At 41.4% G+C, this 16553-nt stretch overlaps 1 protein-coding gene across 3 annotated transcripts in view; it reads left to right on the top strand.

Moving 5' to 3' along the window:
• The window catches only part of esamb (endothelial cell adhesion molecule b), a 43136-nt gene that overhangs the window by 23643 nt on the left and 2940 nt on the right, over nt 1–16553 (top strand). Inside the window, exons 1-5 of one of the 3 annotated variants that reach the window (XM_070970750.1) lie at nt 8555–8753; nt 10489–10634; nt 11686–11887; nt 12324–12479; nt 13864–13908. In XM_070970750.1, coding sequence (XP_070826851.1) covers nt 10524–10634; nt 11686–11887; nt 12324–12479; nt 13864–13908 — 514 coding nt within the window. In that variant the 5' untranslated portion in view covers nt 8555–8753; nt 10489–10523. Of the gene's footprint in view, nt 1–8554; nt 8754–10488; nt 10635–11685; nt 11888–12323; nt 12480–13863; nt 13909–16553 lie in introns of those variants that run through there. The other 2 variants (XM_070970748.1, XM_070970749.1) reach the window with 2 other exon arrangements.

Consider the following 16553-nt stretch of genomic DNA (forward strand, 5'->3'; position numbering starts at 1 on the left):
TCCGTCCATGTCTAGTCTACATTGTTTGTCCACCAAAGAGTAGTGATAAGTTTCTGTCATGGTCTCAGTTGTTTAATCATCATCTGTCAAAAAAAATAAACTACTGGCTAATATACAGTGGGCTGCACGGAGGTGCAGCATGTAGCACGTGTGCCTCACAGCAACAAGGTTGCTGGTTCGATTCCCTTTCTGTGTGAAGTTTGCATGTTCTTCCCGTGCATGCGTGGGTTTTTTCCGGGCACTCCCCACAGACCAAAAACATGCTCATTAGGTTAATTGTTGACTGTAAAATTGCCTCTAGGTGTGAGTGTGAGTGTGAGTGTGAATGGTTGTGTGGTTGTGCCCTGCGATCGACTGGCGACTGGTCCAGGGTGTATCCCGCCTCTCGCCCGTTGACGGCTGGGATAGGCTCCAGCATCCCCCGCAACCCCGAAAGGGATACGCGGTATGGATGGATGGCTAATTTACAGTTGTCGAACTTCTAAAACTTCCAAATGTCATGATTGGCCAGTATCAGGCGGGTCATGGATTGGACAGAGCCTGTCTAGCTGTTTCCCCCAGTTTCCAGTCTTTATGCTAAGCTAGGCTAACTGGCTGTTGCCTGTTGTCTGTTGGCACAGATGTTAAAATTTTCCAGCAATTTTCTAATGATTGCAGATGTATTTGTATTGACTTTGTTAGTCTAAAAAAATAAACAAATAAACTCACTCCTTTAGGAACAGAGATATTCTTATACCTGTTTTCCTCATTAAACAGAAAAATACACCCATACTCCTTTTGAATTCAAGTTTCTCTTTCACTGAACTAAGAACAGCTTAATTTCCTTGTTAATGATCAAAGTCACAAAAACCATGTGGGTTAGTTTTTGTTGTTCATTCTTCGGACGCAGACAATTAAATTAGCTAAATAAAATGAGAAAACTGAGCCTCCCACAAAAGAACCTAAATGGACTCAGCCAGTCACCAATAGCCAATCATCCAATCGCCAAACCTACTGTATCCTTATATTTAACGGGCAGGTGTAGGATGAGAGTGTATCAATCTCCTCATCTCTCAGGAAGAAAAGAATAAAACTATTATATACATAAACTATTTCTTTAAAAACGGACAGTAAGCAGACACTTACAGACAACGTAAGAGAGAGGAAGGTCTCACTTTCCAGATGTTCATGCTCCTTGTACTCTACACCTCTCCCATGATGAACTTGGGAGGCATATGAGTATCTGATGTTGCATGCAGATTATAAGCCTGTAATTCCTCTCTCTGATGAGAAGCTCAGTGGAAATCTGAAATCAGATCACTCAACTTCTTAATTACAGTCTCACTGCATTAAGCCCTCCCCGCGTCCCACAGGCAGTGAAGTGGCGAGGCAGCCGAGGCCTCAGCCGCCGCGTTCGACCCTAGACTTGTGCAGCGGCGGCCCTATCAGCCCTCACTCTGTCACTCTGTCAGCACAGCTCGCCTCGTGCATGGTAACACATGACAGATCTGGGAGATAAAACAGCCAACCCTCGCCCTGCTGCCACACTAATGGTTTATAAATATCTTCTTCAAAGACCCAAGACAGTGTGAGGGGTGGCAGGGTGGTTATGGGCTCTGTTGTGGTTGCAGACCCATATTAGATCTCAGTTTGCCTTTCATTCCCTGCCACTATAGGACCCAAGAGTTGGCTGAAAGGGCACTGTGGGACTTGTGATGGACAGCTGGGATGATAAGGCCACTGGCATCCGCTAGTCCGAGTCAAACTGACCACCAAACCACAACCACAAGAAAATATCAGCTACTTGTCGTTGAGCCACTTCATGCTCAGACTACGTTTGTTTTTCAGGTGTTACATTAAATTAATTCCCCCGCACATGCAGAAATGTAAACCTTTCCCCCACCTTACGTAATTCACAAAAGTTGGTTTACAATGAGAGTCTTTGTTTTCCCACATAAACACCTATATCCCCTGTGTGTGTGGTATTTGCATGTGATCAAAGCCTCAGCCTGCTCCCTTCTTCTCTCACCAACTGTAGAAACCTGTCTCTCCATTTCCCCTTGTGCCTGTCTCTACGTTTAGCTCAGAGGGCATTGTGGTTGAACGCAGAGCTGGAAGAAGGCATGTAAGGCATTCAGCTTATACACAAGCAGACATGCCTCTGTTGCTTTAACTGCATAATCATGCATGTATGTAAGTAAACATCGTAAGGAGAGTGGGAGGACAAACGGCAGGCGTTTGGAAAGGTTCAAAAGGTCTTTGGACTGGAAAACTGGAGTGGACTCACACCAGACACATATATACACAACTATGGTTGTGTGGTAGAAATCTTATTTCTAGTGATTTAATGTTCAGGATATTGAGGTTCTAAATACTTTTTTTTTCTTTTATCAATGATGGAGCATCAGCGTTTGTCTCAGTGCTTCCAGAAACAATGGCGTGGTTAGCAACTGGCTGCAGCATCTGAGGCAGTGAGGAAATTAATAGTCAGTGGGGGTTTTATTGCTTCCTTGCTATTGGTTGTTACGGAAGGACAAGTACACCTCCCTAACCTCCCTAAGTCATGGTCCTGGTCCAACAAGTTCCAGGCTGTCCTTTAAGTAGCTATGATCAGTGCTTCCATATTAGTATTGGATCACATGACCACTTGTATGTGAGAAGTGGTCACTTGTAGTGATCTACAGAGAATTGTCGCTTGGTTTATCATGTGCATTGTTTTTGTAGCTGCGTATGCTACTAGCTAGTGAACATAGTGTAGCGTTTAGCAGATGTGAAAAGCCAGACATTTCCCTTAGGAGGTGCTCGAGACCAAAATAGGGCTAAAAGAGAGCAAACACTGGACTTAAATTCTTCAGATGGACACAAACAAGAATCCAAATGAAGGTTAATGTTGCTTCATGTCTGCTGGATGTTTAGATGAGCAACTATTTACCAACAAGTTTGCCATATCAACTTTATACGGCGTGTCAGTTTCATGTTTACGGCTTGTTGCACTGCCCCCAAGTGGCCAAAAATTAATAAATGCAGCTTTAAAGGATAGATTCACAAAGGTACTCATATGTAGAATGAAACCGGTTTCATTCCTCCTGTTCATACTGGACATAAAGAGATCCCTTGTACTAACTGTGGATGATACTCACTTGTATTGCTCTGCTGAAGCTTCATGTAACCTTTAGATAAACTTTGGAATATATTTTTGTACGGAATGAGGACAGTGGATTTTGACATTGGCAGCTCATCAGGAGGGGGTCTCTTAGATGGCCAGTATGAACCGGAGGAGGAATGATTCCAGCAAGCAAAATCTGTTTCAATGCATGTGTGCACATGAGAGTATTGTTTTGAGACAGACTTGAAAAACTGTAAACCTGGTTGCTGCTTCTCTGAGGCATTTTGTTCACTTTATGCTCAGTGCTCCTGACCAACTTGGATCATAATGTTTTTCCTGTAACTTAAATCAGTATATTTTTGCACATAAGTCAGTGAGCACAGAAATACTCCCACTAAGCATAACAGTAAACTATTTCCACTTCTGATTTAAGATGCCACTTTCCTGTCGTGAGTGGGCTGGTACATCTGCTGTGACCTCAAGGTGATGCTGTTAAAAAACAAGCAATATTGAGGTGTGTGTGTGTGTGTGTGTGTGTGTGTGTGTGTGTGTGTGTGTGTGTGTGTGTGTGTGTGTGTGTGTGTGTGTATCTGGTATCTGTTTATGTGCCTGACTTCACATGTGCATTTGGTTTGTGCATGTGAGAGTGAGTTTGCAATGAGAACCAGAGGGAGGTTGAGGGAGTTTGGAGCCATGTGTGCGAGGAGAATCAATTTAAACACAATCAAAAGTTAAGAGGGATTAAAGCTACTGTGATGAGATACCACACTCAAAATGGTTTAAAATAGCTGCAGAGATTACACTAATGTAATCCAATTTAAAGGAGCCTTCCCCAAATATTTATTATTGAAGCACCATCTGTTTGAAGCCTGTGGGGTCAGTCCAATATGCAGTTTTGCACCAACAAGGCTATTTTGTTGTCCTACATTCCTTCCCTGTCCTGTCTGTCAAAAAGTCAGGGAATAACCCCATTTTTTTTTTTTGGCTCAGTCCTAATCTTTGTTCGTGTTTGTCCTCATTTGACATCAGCAAATCTGGAACATCTTTTCTTCACGTGTTAAATCCCTTAATAAAAGTAAAACTAAAGGTCATACACGTGTCTTAACCACCCAGATGAATGGACAATTATGAGGAAAAGAAATCTGATGCTTTAATAATTTATCATTATGGTGACTGTTTTTGCATGGCTAGGTGTTTATGGGGTTTGAACACTTTGTTGTCACTGCTGTGACACTGATCCCAGCTCAGCACACGCACAACATCCTGTAGAGTTCAGATGAGTGCTGTTTCCATGCACATCAGCTGCGTTACTGAGCAGAACACTGAGCATCAATTAATTTACATTGCGGTAGCTGTTTGTTTAATATCCGTAGATGAAATTGGATATTGCAGGAAATGTTGCAAAGTCAGTGAGCAGGACTGCTTTATGCCAATAGGAAATTTGTAGAACTGTTGCATGCTGACATTAGCATTATTATCCACTATGTTACTGCATTGACCGGATTAGCCTAAAAAATGACATTCTTTCCTAATATTGATAAATTGATTCAGAGGGCCATGTCAAATGTATCAATATACAAGATTTTCTGCAGCTTTTTTATAGAGAAGGTGCTTCGTTACACCTGAAATAAGGAGCACTAATGAGTGCAGCAACTGGCCCGCCAAAGCTTCCCATCCTGCCTGCAGAATATTAATGAGTTCAGAAAATTCCTGTACTTAACATTACCCACCAGTGGAAGAAACCCAGTGTGTCCACCATCAAACCTCTGTGTTCCCGGCCCGTCATTCCCTGGAGCCGACAGCAGCATACTGGCCAGACTTCGGGAGGTAACTCCAGAGTTGTCGGAGAATCACTCAGCTTTTCTGTTAGATGCAAAAGACTTCTCTTGGGTTTATTTTCATTCGCTGTCGACTGTTGTGTTGAGTCTCAAACTGAGTATTTTTGTTGTTTCTTGGGAGAAGAAGTTGATTCATGGATGGATGATTCATTGATAGAAATGTTGATAATTGATTCAAGCAGTAATGCTAAAATTTTGCTCCAGTTTCTCAAATGTGTGGAATTGCTGCTTTTCATGTTGCAAATTACACAATTTTTGCCTTTTTACAGAAATTTTTGACAAAGAAAACAAGTGATTTCATGAAGTTTTCACTATTTTCAATATCAATTAATTTGAAAACTTATCAACAGATTAATCTACATGAACAAGTCTAAGATAAGCACCAATTGCAGCTCTAATTAGGTTGCGCGTTTCCTCCTCCATTCATAGAAAGTAGCACCAGAATCTGAAGATAAACCCAATTGTGTAAAACTGGGGGTCGAAGGATTAGACATACTTCAGGTGATGAAGTCTGTAGGTATAAAGAGGTACTGTGTTATAAACATGAAACATTTTCTGTAACTTCAGAAAGTGTACGACTTGTACAGCATCACCTGAAAACTGAAAAGAGCTTCCACTCGCCATCAAGACCTTTGGACCCTGGTGTCACCGCTTTCACTTGCTTCAGATTATCAGTTCATTTTTAAGGCGGCGGGCCCACCCCTCTGTGTCCATGGAGAGAAGGAGGGGTTAGAGGTGTAAATGGAGAGTGAATCTGAGCATCAGCTAAGGCTTTAGCTCCAGAGACAGACTCACATGAGAGAAAGACATGGGTGGAAGCAGAGATTACTCGGAGAGATAGAGTGGGGCTGGTTAAAGAGGATCAGTTTATCTTCACACAGGCCTACATGGCTCCCTGAGGGCTCTGAGAGAGGGACTGACTTTTTATCCTTCATTTGATCAACTCACTGCAGAATTAGGTTGGGATGCCTGGTTAGACGTGCAAATTACATGTATTTCAGTAATGAATTAGACACCTGTTTGTTTATTTTTAGATGCACCTGCTCAGCCTGCTGGCTTTACACTAGTTTACCTTCATTGCTTGAGATGATGCTCACATGCATTGAGTCGCATATTTAGAGATTTTAAACTGCTTTTGGTGATCTGATGATTTCCACAGTGGTTTTTATCCAACAGCAGATGATCTGTTTTATCATATGAATGTGCTGCCCCCTGTGGACATCTCTTGGTACTACAACAAGCTCACATTTGATCTCTTAATAGTGCCCTGGCTCAGACATGTATGACAGAGTTGACGTTTCTCTGATTGTTCTGTGCAGGTTTGCGATTCTGCCGCTTGCTGCTGTTTTAATTGCTGCTGCAGCTGAGACCGCGCCAATATCTCATAGCCAGGATGGCCTGCAGGAAAACAAAAAACATTGTTTACTCTAAAGAGAAGAATCCAATTAGCAGATATAAAGCGTGGCTAGGCTGAATGATGGCCTTTGGCAAAATGTAATTAGGACAGAGTTTACTGAGGCTGCATAGTATCATATCTGTATCCCCTTTATTGGCAGCTTTTCCTCAATTTTTTTTTTCCTCTTGTGAAGGATTTAGCTTTACTTCATACCCATATCCACATCTTGAACTGTCTTTATCTGTCTGTGTCTGCAGCCAAACACACACACACACATCCCAGATGGAGACAGCCACGGATTAGTGACGATTTTCCTTCATTTAATAAACAATTGAATGACACAGTTTTGAGGATAAACCTGCTCAAAGAAGCACAAGAATGGTCTGGAGTGAGGAGACTACAGGGCATTATCCTACTTCATCATGGAATATCTGTGTTATCATTCAGAATTACTGTCCACATCCATTGCTTTGCATTCACATGAGCAGGCAGCATAGTCTCATCAACCTACAGAAAACTTGATCCTCTCAGATTGTGTCTCGGGTCCACAATGTATATTAATCAACCTGCAACGCAAGAGAGAGATTTCAGCCTTCCTCCATGTACACACAATTGCCGCCTCATCCAAAACAAGATCTTTTTCTTTGTGTTGTTACATAATTGTTACAACACAGACACATCAGTTCAATGGTTGGAGCAAGAGCAAAAACAATAGCTGGTGGAAATGAAATTGGAGCGCTAACAGGATTTGTGAGGGAAAAACTATGTTTTAAATCTGGAAAAAAAAAAAGGAAAACAATTCCTCTGTACTGTGGGCTGCTGTGTGTTTTGAATCAAGAACAGGCTGAAATGATGGCGGTGATGATAAAGATAGTAATCCCATGCATGCATGTCCAATAGATGGCCTTACTGCAGAGGCTGGATGTGAAGACATGCTTTATAATTATGTCCCACAGTACACATCTCAGGATTTGACAGGAAAACATCTATTGTTTCATATTATGCTCTGTCATTTATTTTGTCATGTCACAAATCACTCATTCATCATTCAGATGCTTTGCGTGCTTCCGTGTGGCACAAATGCAGACAGCACAAACAAACATGGAGGAGCGCGAACGTGACACAAAGCGGGGTAATTACAAAAAGGATAAGCGCTCTGACCAGAGGAGTTTTATGAAAACACGGTGCTATTTGGAAATTTGCTCAAAGCTTATGAATAAAAAGAGAAAAATAGTAAAATAGGAGTAAGTATTAAGTACCTTTTATTTGTTATTTTACAGAAAATGTGAAAATATCATGTATCATCATGTAGATATTAAATGATCTGTAACGGTAATTGAGATTTTGGTCAGATTGCATTGCCATGAAATTTTATTCAGCCATTCATGTCCCCCTCATGATAAGCTGTGATGTTGATCCTCTGACTTTTCATTTAGTGCCATGACATTCCCATCAGCCTCGGCCCTTATTTGTGTTCAGTGCTAAACCGTAACATCACATCCACATTTTGAGTCTGAGTGCAGAGCAGAATTGTTGGGGAAGACCAGTTTGACCACACTTTTTTATTTTGTGCCGTCAGATGCTCCCAAGACAATCTTTTGCCTCCATGTTGGACGCCTCATTTCAAAGTCATAACACGAGGAATGCACCAACCGTCTCTGCAGAGATCGCATGACATGAACGATTAAATGTAAAGCAAAGCGATCCGCTAATCGGAATTTAGAGATCGAGAATGCTGTCGCACTGATGTTGATGATGATGATGGTGGGAATGACAGCAGCGTTGCTGGGTGAAGTGACCATGTGTCGCATCATATCCATGTCCAGCTGAACTCTCACGTGAGGTGAGAGGATTGAGCCTGGGATTGTTTGGGGATTAGTCAGCAGGACTTACCAGATTCAGAAATTAAGGGACAGGAGCGCCACAGCGGCGGGGTCACATTGTCCCGGGAGGAATAAGAAAGCACTGAGTCACTGCAGCAAAACCATAAGTCAAAAACAAGCTCTGTCTCTCTTGTGCTTTCTGCCTGTTCATGCAAACTTTAAATCTCTATGTCACACACACACACACACACACACTTTCTTCCTCTTCATCTGTACACACCCCTCCAGCCCCCTCCCACGGCCGCTCGCCTAATTCTCCTGCCTCTACATGCGCTCAGTCTGGAAAAGAAGGAGGGCGTGCCTGGATGAACAGATGTGGAGATTTCAGCTGCCTTTGCTTGGACCGTAACACTCTCCATCTACCCTGTCCACCCGTTTGAGGACACGGGGGACACTTTTCACCGGTTCAGGATTTAGTAGCAAGAAGCCTTTTTTCTTTGTGTGAGCTGTTTTTTTTTAACCAATCTTCAAGCTGGAGACACAAGTGGACAACGACTGCTGGGATCAGTTGATCCAGGTTCAGCTGTCGGGTTCGGGTGACTGGGCACCCTGTGAGTTAGACGTCCTGCGTTGTTGTAATATCTTCTCATCCTTTGCTTATGTCTCCCATGTGAAAATAAGCTTTTTCTTGACCGTTTCCTTGCGCTGTCTTGACATTTGTGACTCTTGTTACTATAGGACCAACAAAATCCTTAAACCCCACATGATTAAGGCTCCTCTTCTCATAATCCATGCGTCTAAATTACACATTTCTTTACATTTTGATCCGTAAGATTAACTTGCTCTTTGTTTATTTCTCAGATGTACTCACAAAAGCAACTGTGCTTACTTTGTGTGTTGTGAAAAATTATAGAGAATTAAGTTGTTTTGCAGACTTGAAACATTTGCAGTTACTTGCAGACCAGTTTAGTGCTCTGGAAGAAATACTGTAACACATAATGATAACATATTACGCAAAATACACTTTTTCGTGGCCTTTCAGCAAAATATGAGAAAAAAAATCATCTGTTCCCTTTTTCTCTTGCTGCCTGTATCAGGAAATGTGTGTCCATCTTTGTATAATAATCGTTATCAGGTACAGAAATACATGTGGAAGTTAATGAGACCTGTATGTCATTACTGTCCATGGAAAATCATGTTTTTCCCAATTTGCTGATTTTATATTTTCATATATACAAATGGATTATGTGTTCCTTTGTGGATTAAGAAAATTTGCCTACTTCTGCAGCTAAATAAACCATTTAAAACCCCAGTGGATTATCTGTGAAATGCATGGACAAAAAGCTGAAAACAGGGCTGTTTTAATGTGGGAAAATGGAGGAGCAGAGTGTCACCGGTGAACTTGATAACATCATCATTCATCTAATTCAAATTCAGCAGCATTTTTTTTTTTTTTTCCTTCAAACCTTGTTCAACTTTACAGTAACTGAAGAAAATCTCTTTAATCTGCGTCTTTGACTTGGTTTAGTTTGGGCAGGTGAATGTGTAGAAGCAAAAAGGACAACACACATGCACACACGTTAAGATGTCATGTTTGGGACTGACTGGTCCTGAGGTCGGCATCACAGAGCGGCTGATATCACGGCGGTGACATTTGACTTGGTGCCAGAATCCGCTGGAAATGTTTGTCTTTTATGTTTCTTCTGTCTCACCAGTTGGTGTTTTCCTCATGTTGTTTATTGACAGCACAGTCGTCCTGCTGGCATTCATTTTGATCCAGTTTAGCAATATTTCATTTTATTTAATTCTGTTATCAAAAATGTTCACGTAACATGTCCAATAATTCCCACAAGAAAAAAGCACAAGAAGAAAAAAAAACTAGAGTCAAAGCAGTTAATTGATTCGTCGACTAACAGAAATTAATTTGATAATCAAATAATGATTATATTCATGTAAAATAACCTCAGGATGAGGATTTGCTGCTTTTCTCTGATATGTGTCACTGTAAACTAAATATCTTGGGCTTTTGGGCTGTTGGTTGGACAAAAAGGTGTTTGAAGACTTAATATTTGGCTTAGAAATTAGCATTTTTCACTATTCTCTGTCATTTTATTGCATTATATTGATTATTAATTGAGATCATGAGACAGGCTTACAAAGACAAAAAATCTAAAATGAAATGAAACAAACCATATATCACAAACAAGCATTTTTATGTATAGAACTGAATCATGACTCTAAAAGTTATTATAAATTCTCTCCATAGTGATGATAAAAACTGCTGTGCCTCTGCTGCACGACGGCTGTGATTAACTGTTTCTGTACCGCTCTGTGTTGTTGTTCCAGGTGACACCCAGAAGGTGGAGATCCCCAGAGGAGAGATGGAGGTGGTCAGGGGCCAAGTGGTGGTGTTGCAGGCCTGGTACAGCCCCAGCTCAGACATTTCCAAAAACTCTGTCACTTGGCTTTTCGTGGGAAATGAAACCAAGCCGGTGAGAAGGTCCAAGCATAAATCTGTGATGAGCTGCGGTATTGCTGACCCTGCTCTGACCTCTAGAGGAATAGGGAAATGACCGGACCCTTTAAAAGGATTATAATAAAGATGAGTGTGTTTGCTGATCCTCCTGCTACTGTAATCAAAGTGTTAAATCAAAATATGAGAGCTGAAGTAATGAATCTGCGGCTATTTGACGATCTGATCATAGTTAAAGCTGTTTTTTCTGGCAGAAATGACAAAAATTCTCTGATTCGAGCTATTCCCATCTGAACATTTGCTGCTTTTCCTCTGTTTTATATGCTTTAATTTTGATCAGATAAAGTTTTCGGGCTGTACTAATTATAAAAATGTATTTCAGGTCTATTTCACATGCAAGCCCTTCCTCACCTCTGAATCTATGCAAGATTAAGTGAGCATTTTTAGTGTTGCATGACACAGTTATACCCTGAGAAACCCATCTAGTGATATATGAAATGAAAAAGATGATCTGCAGAGATTAGGATTATTTCCAACACCACTGCTGATGTCTAATTCACAGCGGAAGGAAGGCATTATTAATGAAAGGATGCCACTAATGACATGTCAGCTCTACTTTTTACTGCACCTCCTATATGAAGCACAAACTGCCGGTGAAACTGCACATACATGCATGCATGTGTGTCAGAGTGTGTAAGGTCTTTGCATGATTAATATAATCTAAACAGTTTCAGTGTCCCATGCCTGCGAGCTTATCTCAAACAGAAAATCAGCCTAAAATTCAGCATCCACCATCTGTACATGTCAGGATTATCTTTATGAAGGACGTCGATTTCAGTTATATGGTTAATCTGCACATCTTAACATGGCTGCAGCAAATAAAATTATAAATATTTAACTCGACTGACCAGAGAGAAAAGTCTCTGTTGTACCTTATTTTCAAAATGTGTTGTATTTATCCTGAAAACACTCAGAAATGTTGATCTAATTACGTGTAGCACTGATTAACAGTGTAACGACACCAAGCCGTTGTGTTCAAGTGTGTCCGTGAACGTGTTTTGTCTGTTCAGGTGATAAACTTCAGCTCAGGTGAGGTCGGGCACGGCCAGAACGAGTTCACCAAAAGAGTGGGTTTCAGTGTGGCCATGCCCTCAGCCAACCTCTCCATCTACATCAACAACACCCAGGAGTCTGACTCTGGACGCTACGTCTGCAACGTCCTCATCCCCGGAGCTCCTGGCATTATCGGAGAGATGCGACTAAATGTCAAAGGTAATGGAGCGCAGCGTCAGAGGAACTTCAAAGGTTAGATGTAATCAGGTCGGTCTGCGGCACAGCTCTTACGCTTCCTTGGATTTGAAAATCCACTGAGCACATTTTATGGGATTCAGATCGGACTGGTCTGTTAAAAATCTTATATTTGTGCACTAAGCACAAATACAACTCAGCTGTTGTTTAGGGACTCGCTGGGCTCCGAGGTCGTTATGTCATCCTCCAGCAGCAGATGGAAACAGCGAGGGGGGGGGGGGTTCAAAACATTTTTCTTATTTGTATTTGTATCTATGCAGAATGGCTAGTGCCCTGAGAAATCTCCACTTTGTTTGCACTGGATTAAAACCTCACGTACAAGTTCAATATAAGGTCACTGATCTGTGTTCGTCTCTGACATGTGTCGACTTGGTAACACTCAGCCTGTCTGTCTCTGCAGTCCCTCCATCTCCGCCAGTCTGCACCATGACAGGGAATCCAGTGGTGAAGGGCAACGTGACTCTGAGCTGTAAGTCCAGTCATGGAAAGCCCGTCCCCCAGTACAAATGGACCAAGGCTGCACCCATGTCTGAGGTCTTCTTCTCCCCAATGCAGAGTGAGTTTTTGGTGTTCCTGTGGCCATCCAAATGTAACAGAGGTGATGCTTGCACTGATAACATGTAATTAAATGTCTCTTCTTTCTCTTTTGCAACTAAGCTCAATGATTCTTTTTCCTGCAGTCATGGTTCATCAAGGTTCCCTTGCCTTATTGGTGGAGATTTGGGTTTTTTTTTTGCAGCCTGAGAGAAAGACCAAGAATACTTTGATATTGTCCTAAACGATGCTATTGATTGAACATTAATCTATCATAAAATATCAGGTGATAGAAACATGATTTTAAGTAGGGATAGTGCATTATTAGTATGAGAAGCAAGATTCTTATAGATTATGTATTCATACAACTGTACATGAATGCATATGTTGCATATTTTTTAAATTATTTTTGAAGAATATTCATTGTTGCCCCACGACTTCTGAAACCAAGACTATGCTCTTGCAACTGAGCCAAATTGTACACTGGCTCATCATGTCACATCCAGGCTGAAAATACTACTTCATTTACACCCTTTAACTTGGATAGTTTCGGAGGGAAAAAGTTGACCCTAACGCCTTGGATGCAGATGAAGCTGTCCTCTGGCCACATACATGATCTTGGGCTTTACGCTGGTAGATGCTCCAGATGGATTTCAGGGGAAGATCCTCAAAACTAGTCAAGCCTCACCGTACTCGTCTGTTAGCACCGTCAATGCTAGAGAGAAAATCAGCATTAGGGGATATGCCTCTATTGTTGCATTACTTTAGCGATGTTTGTTGATGCTGCAGAGAAAACACCATCTGTTTCTGATCAACATGACTTAGGCTGATTGATTGAGTATTGACTTAACTGCTTTGATCTTTGGCCCTCATCTCTTTAGGGCAGAAAAGTCCTCAGATAAAATGAAAAGTACTCCCTCTGATTGTACATTGACCCAGGCTTTGTGGTGCTGTATGCACACTCAGGCCTCTTTAACATGTGTATGTATATGCACCCTCTTACAGGCCATGGACACTCAAGTCCAAACTCATCTTTTTATCTGTATTGATGTATGCTCTCTCTCTCTCTCTCTCTCTCTCTCTCTCTCTCTCTCCCTCCCCCTCTCTCTCTATGACACTTGAACCTTACTCTGCTATCACTGCTTATCTCTTTCAGCAATCTCTCCCCTGTTTTCTCTCTTTCTGCTCTGATCCTCTCTCGACACTCCTCATTTCCTGTTGACCTTGGTGCCTAATCTAACAAGCCCCATGTCATTACTTGATCAACCCCTCTAAGAGGCATAAGTTGGATTTGGGACTGAGAGTGCAGCGCATCTCACTCTGCCACCACCCCTCCCCATCAGTCTGCATCTCCTCATTCATGCTCACTCTCTCTCTGCCATCTTTCCCTCTGCACAAAAACCCAGAATGGAGATCTTGCCCGCAGCCCTTGCTTGTCCTTGGGTTCATGGGTAAGGGTTTTCACTCACACATGTTCCTCTTATTTTCCCTTATCCATCCCACCCTCACCTGCAAACCGTGACATCCTGGGGAGTCACAGTTTCTGCAGCCAACACCTCCCTCCTCGAATCATGGCCATAAGCTGTAGAAAAGCTTTAAAGGGAAAGAAAAAAAAATCAACCCAATTTAAAAGAATGCTTATAGGATTAGGTTTTTAGAAATGATTACCATCAAAAAAAAAGGAGAAAAAAGCTTAGCATAAGTGTCGAGCCAGATGATAATCCCACTTAACCTTAAGAATTCACATTCTCTTGGCACATTCATTGATTAAATCATCAGGAAATGTGCATGTTAAATATAGCAGGTGGTAGTTTATCTTCAGTGTAATCATATGGAATAAGGGACTGAATATATCCACAATGAGGATTTTGCATATATTTCTACTTTGTCAAAGGAGGATTGAATTTGTTCTTTAAATCTTTGTCATGTGTGTGTTGTGTTAGATGTCATCCTGTTGCACTTATTCATCTTTTCATTGTGTGCTATATTTAGACACACAGTTAGCATGTTCTGCTTGAAATCTACAAAGCTGCACTAATATTTTAGCCATCAACTTTCAGCCATCACCAAAGGACATGATCAATATTTAGAGTCGATGGTAGGGCTGAAATTATTAGTCAGTAATCAGAAAATACTGAAGTTTGATTGGTTTGAATAGTTTAAATTTTGGAAAATATGCTAATTCCTTGCTGAGTGTTAACTAGATCAAATGACAGGATATCAATACCTCTATCAATAACAATACCACTGAGCTAGTTAGCTTAGCCAGCTAGCCTGGCTTTGTCCAAAAGTAACAAAATGAATCTATCAAACCTCTAAAGCTCACTAATTAACTAGTTATATCGTCTTTGTCATATTCTTATAAAAGTCGTGCATTTAATAGGTTTTAATTAACCTTGCTAATTTAAGTAAAGTTAAGCTTTTACGGGGAGAGACAGGTGCTGGTAGGCAAATTTTGTCATCTTTGGAGAGAGCCAGGCTAGTGGGTTCAGCTCGCTAAAAGTCACTAATTAAAACCTACAAAACTACAACATGTCGGGTAAAACAAACGAGACATAAGTTAATTTGTGAGCTTTAGAGGCTGGTAGGCAGATTTTACAACCATTGGATAGAGCCACGTTAGCTTGGTTAGCTGTTTCTAGTCCAAGCTAAGCTAACTAGCTGTGAGCTCTTGGCAACAAAGCGAATAAGTGTATTTTTCAGGAAAAACCTACCCAACGTTTTGTTTGGTATCACCGTAAACTATCTTTGTGTTTTGGCCCATTTGTCTGGCAGAAGTAATTCGATGGCATCTTTTCTAGTAAATGGCAGTGAGACAGTAGGCAGATGTGTCCTGTGCAGTCCTGTTTTAGTTGTGTTTCCACATTGTGTCCATTAGAATGCAGACTTCAGTCGTTTACACTTGCAAGATGAAATAAATGGCAAAGCATAAATTACATTTTTTGATTCCTTTCTGTTTTAAAAGATGTCTTCTTGACACGTGTATGTGTGCTTCTTTTTACTTTTTACATTAATGATGGAAACTAATCCACTGTAGCCTGGACGATGTCATGTGGGGGGGCAAACTATTCCAGCTTCATATAGAGGCTGCTGATTTACATTAATCACGTGTCATGTGTCAGGCTTTAACAAATGCTGCTCATTGACCTTGCAGTGCTGACAGGGTGATATGAGTAATGCTGTCTTGATATGAGGCAGCGCCTATAGCCTACTGTAACATCAGATCCCCTCCAGCAGAGATTTGATCACTGTACAGGCTTGAACTCGCTCCAAGCTCCGCGTCAGGCTGATGTTCTGCTAATCTGTCACTACTGGGTTTGGTTCCTCACAGCTGGTTTTCAAGGCCAGGGATTAAATAATCAGAGAGGGACAGGTGGATATCACACTCATCTGCTCCTGTTTTGATTTGCCACTCTTGTGTTGATTTCTGAAGCATACTAAACAATAAAGCTGTTAATGAACCTCAGTTCCTCTTAATTTCAATTTTAATAAGTTAGTATATTTGGATGTTTTTAGTCATGTGACTGAGGAACAGACTGACACAGATAAGTCCTGTTTGATTACAGCAGACAACTTGTTTTAGTTAATTAAAATCTACAGTAAGTGACAGCCTTGTGTGTGTACACCTGCTTACTGCATACACCCTCCTGGCGGTGCAGGAGCAGATGGTGCAGACATAACGCAAAGCTCAGTACACACCACACTCACCCAAAGTTTAGGATGAAGGCAGCTGGACACAATGATTGTTAAGGATTTTCTGGTCTCCTGCATTAATATGTCACTTGCTGGCATGATGTGAACCTTGACTTTTCATCTAGGATGATTTGGATGAGTTCCAGGGTTGCATTACTCTGCATTACTCTTCTCTTTGTAAGGACTGACTTGGCGCAGAGTGTGACAGGCATGCACAAACACTTAGACACCCACTCATTCGAGCAGCACTTTAGGAGTGATTCCCCAAAACAGGCGCACACCCACTCTCATTTCCCAACAATCCCCACGAAAGCAGAAACACATCAGATGAAGACATGCTGGGATGTGACGTCTAAGATTGGATTTCAGAGGATTTGTTGTTATAAGTCCTTCATAAACCGTG

This window comes from Chaetodon trifascialis, chromosome 9, assembly GCF_039877785.1.
Source record: "Chaetodon trifascialis isolate fChaTrf1 chromosome 9, fChaTrf1.hap1, whole genome shotgun sequence".
NCBI lineage: Eukaryota > Metazoa > Chordata > Actinopteri > Chaetodontiformes > Chaetodontidae > Chaetodon > Chaetodon trifascialis.